Source organism: Lacerta agilis, chromosome 18 (assembly GCF_009819535.1).
Source record: "Lacerta agilis isolate rLacAgi1 chromosome 18, rLacAgi1.pri, whole genome shotgun sequence".
NCBI classification, from domain to species: domain Eukaryota; kingdom Metazoa; phylum Chordata; class Lepidosauria; order Squamata; family Lacertidae; genus Lacerta; species Lacerta agilis.
This window is the reverse complement of record NC_046329.1, coordinates 5,320,788-5,323,204: the sequence shown is the minus strand read 5'-3', so window position 1 is coordinate 5,323,204 and position 2,417 is coordinate 5,320,788. Positions and strand designations below refer to the sequence as shown.

The 2,417-nt window shown below is 54.2% G+C and overlaps 2 protein-coding genes across 2 annotated transcripts; both read right to left on the bottom strand.

Moving 5' to 3' along the window:
- Positions 1-317: 317 nt before the first annotated feature.
- Positions 318-1,154, bottom strand: LOC117039444 (40S ribosomal protein S3-like). The gene is given in 3 exon segments (XM_033136557.1): positions 318-427; positions 429-700; positions 703-1,154. Coding segments are annotated over 3 exon segments (720 nt in total). The 5' UTR covers positions 1,115-1,154; the 3' UTR covers positions 318-391.
- Positions 1,128-1,789, bottom strand: LOC117039707 (heterogeneous nuclear ribonucleoprotein M-like; the record flags this gene model as incomplete). The annotated part of the gene is made up of 2 exons (XM_033136887.1): positions 1,538-1,789; positions 1,128-1,181 (listed from the first exon to the last, which is right to left on the bottom strand). Coding segments are annotated over exons 1-2 (294 nt in total), but the record flags the coding sequence as incomplete, so codon positions are not given.
- Positions 1,790-2,417: the final 628 nt, after the last annotated feature.

Genomic DNA, 2,417 nt, shown 5'->3' with positions numbered 1-2,417 from the left:
AGAAAGAGGACTGTCCATCTTCCGGCTGACTGGATGCTTCTCCCGATTTAGTCAGTTCAAAATCTACAAGAGATCTCTTCTCAGGGGACAATGCATCTGCCACACAGCCTGCTCTGGGAACTCAGCAGGAAAGAACTGGGAATTGGAGGGGTCTCCCTGCCACTTGGGAGGGGGGGCGTGCCCGATCTAATCCTGCCTAATAGAGCAACATGGGAGGGGCAACCCAGCCCACCCAACGATCCTCTCCCTCCTCCCGTGTCTTTTGGGAATTAAGCTACTCACCACACTCATTGAACTTGTCTTTCACCTTTTTTTTGGTCTTTTTCTGATTTTATTAAAGAGATATTTGTACAAGACACCAAACTCTTTGTTCCAGATGTTTTTAAACCCCTTATGCCGTGGGGACGGGCTGCGGCATGGGGGGGCTGTTCTGGCTTTGTGCCTTTCTGCTCCGAGATGGGGGTGGTGGGCAAGATCTCTTCCTTGGGCTCCACAATGCTGACGTGGTCTGGCAAGGGCTTCTTGGGGCCAATCTTCCCGCTTGGGTCCCAGGGAAGCATGATTTTCACTTTAATGCCCAGGACACCCTGCCTGAGGAGGACGTGGCGGACAGCTGTGTCGACATAGTAGTTGACGGGGTCTCCACTGTGGATCATCAGGCCATCCACGAATTTCATGGACTTGGCTCGCTGGCCACGGACACCACCACTTCGCAGCCCTTGGCTCCACTCTCCATGACGAAGCGGAGGACACCATAACAGGCCCTACGGACGGCAAGGCCCCCCAGAAGCTTGTAACGCAGCGACTCTGCTTGAGCAATAGCGCACAGCCCTCTCGTGGCCACTTTCTCAGCATACAGCTCAACGCTTCCCTCGGGAAAGCCAAACCGCTTCTGGACAACAGCAGTCAGCTCACGAATACGGCGCCCTTTCTCGCCCAGAACATTCTGAGTTCTGGTTGCAAGGATGATGATTTCTGTCCTGGTTGGGGTAACTCTGACCTCCACGCCAGAGTAGCCATCTTCAGCCAGCTCCCGAGTCAGGAATTCATTCAGTTCAGCTTTGAAGATACCATCAGCCACAAACTTTCGCTTCTTGGAGATCTGCACCGCCATCTTGAGCCGAGCAGCCCAGGCGGAAAGGAGCGTCTTTCAGCATTTTCCACGCGAAATCAAAAGGAAGCTAGGAAGAAGAGAGAGAAAGTAGTAGTCAGAATCATCGTCACAGGGCCCCCCAACAACCACCCACCAGGGGGAATAAATGCACAACCACCCACCAGAAGTCAGGAACCACCCCCCTGCTAGGAAACTCAAAATGCTTTCCTACCACGATGCAGAAATTTCCGCCCAAGACCTGCGCTACATCCAGCCACGCAACCTATTGAGGTTCGAGCCTATGAAAACTTCCCTGCAAGCTCAGTTCTGATTTCTGACAGGGGACAGGGTGGGGGGTGGGGTACTGGGCAGAGGGAGGAAAATCTACTTGGAGCAGCAGCCCAAAGCTGAACCCAGTGGCTTGCCATCTTGCCCCTTACTCACATTTCTCACAAAAATCTGGCAAGCCTTCCTGGCTACACCGGCGGCAGCAGCAGGTCCTCCGGTCCCGAGGGCGCCAGCGAAGCTCCCGGCGGCAAAGTTCCCCCTGTCCATCTCCATCATCCTCTCAAAGGTGCTCCCCATGGCGAGCCCCATCCTGTCTAGCCCTGCCCCCATGGCGGGCCCCATCCTGTCCATGTTGGTTGCGGCAGCCCCCATGCGGTCCAGCCCCATCCTGTCCATGTTGCTGGCCGCGATGCGCCCTATCCTATTCCCCCAGGTATTCAATAAACATTTTCCAATCTTCTTTAAACATGCTTTTCTTGTTCTCTAGGTTAGGTCCACAAGCTGCGCATATTCCATCAGTTTCCATCATATTCCGTGCGTCTGGAGGGGGGCAGGATGTGGCTTTCTTTGACGGGGGAGGGAGGGAGAGAAAGCTGGATCTACATCGGATAGCTGCCTGCACGGCTTTCTTTGATGGGGGGTAGAGGAAGAGGGAATTTCAATGCGGGAGGGTGGGGGGGGAAATCCACACCGGGGACCACCTGACCTTCTTACGCCACTGCACACAACCCTGGAGGTTGACAGCCTCACGCTCTACCGACTGAGCTATGCCAGCAGTAAAGGACCACAAGCAACCAGAATAGCAAATATCTCCCTTGATCAGAGACAGGAGCCCCATTGTTCACAGCAATGTTATACCGAGGTGGGGAAAACCTTAAAGCCCTGCAACCAACCAACCAACCAACCTACCCAGACCCTGCACTTGTCATCTAAGGCCCTTCTCTATGTCCTCCATCCCAGAGAGTTTTGGAGTGTGGCAATAAGAGAATGGGCCATTTCTGCAGTGGCTCCCCGATTGTGGAATAGTCTCCCCAAA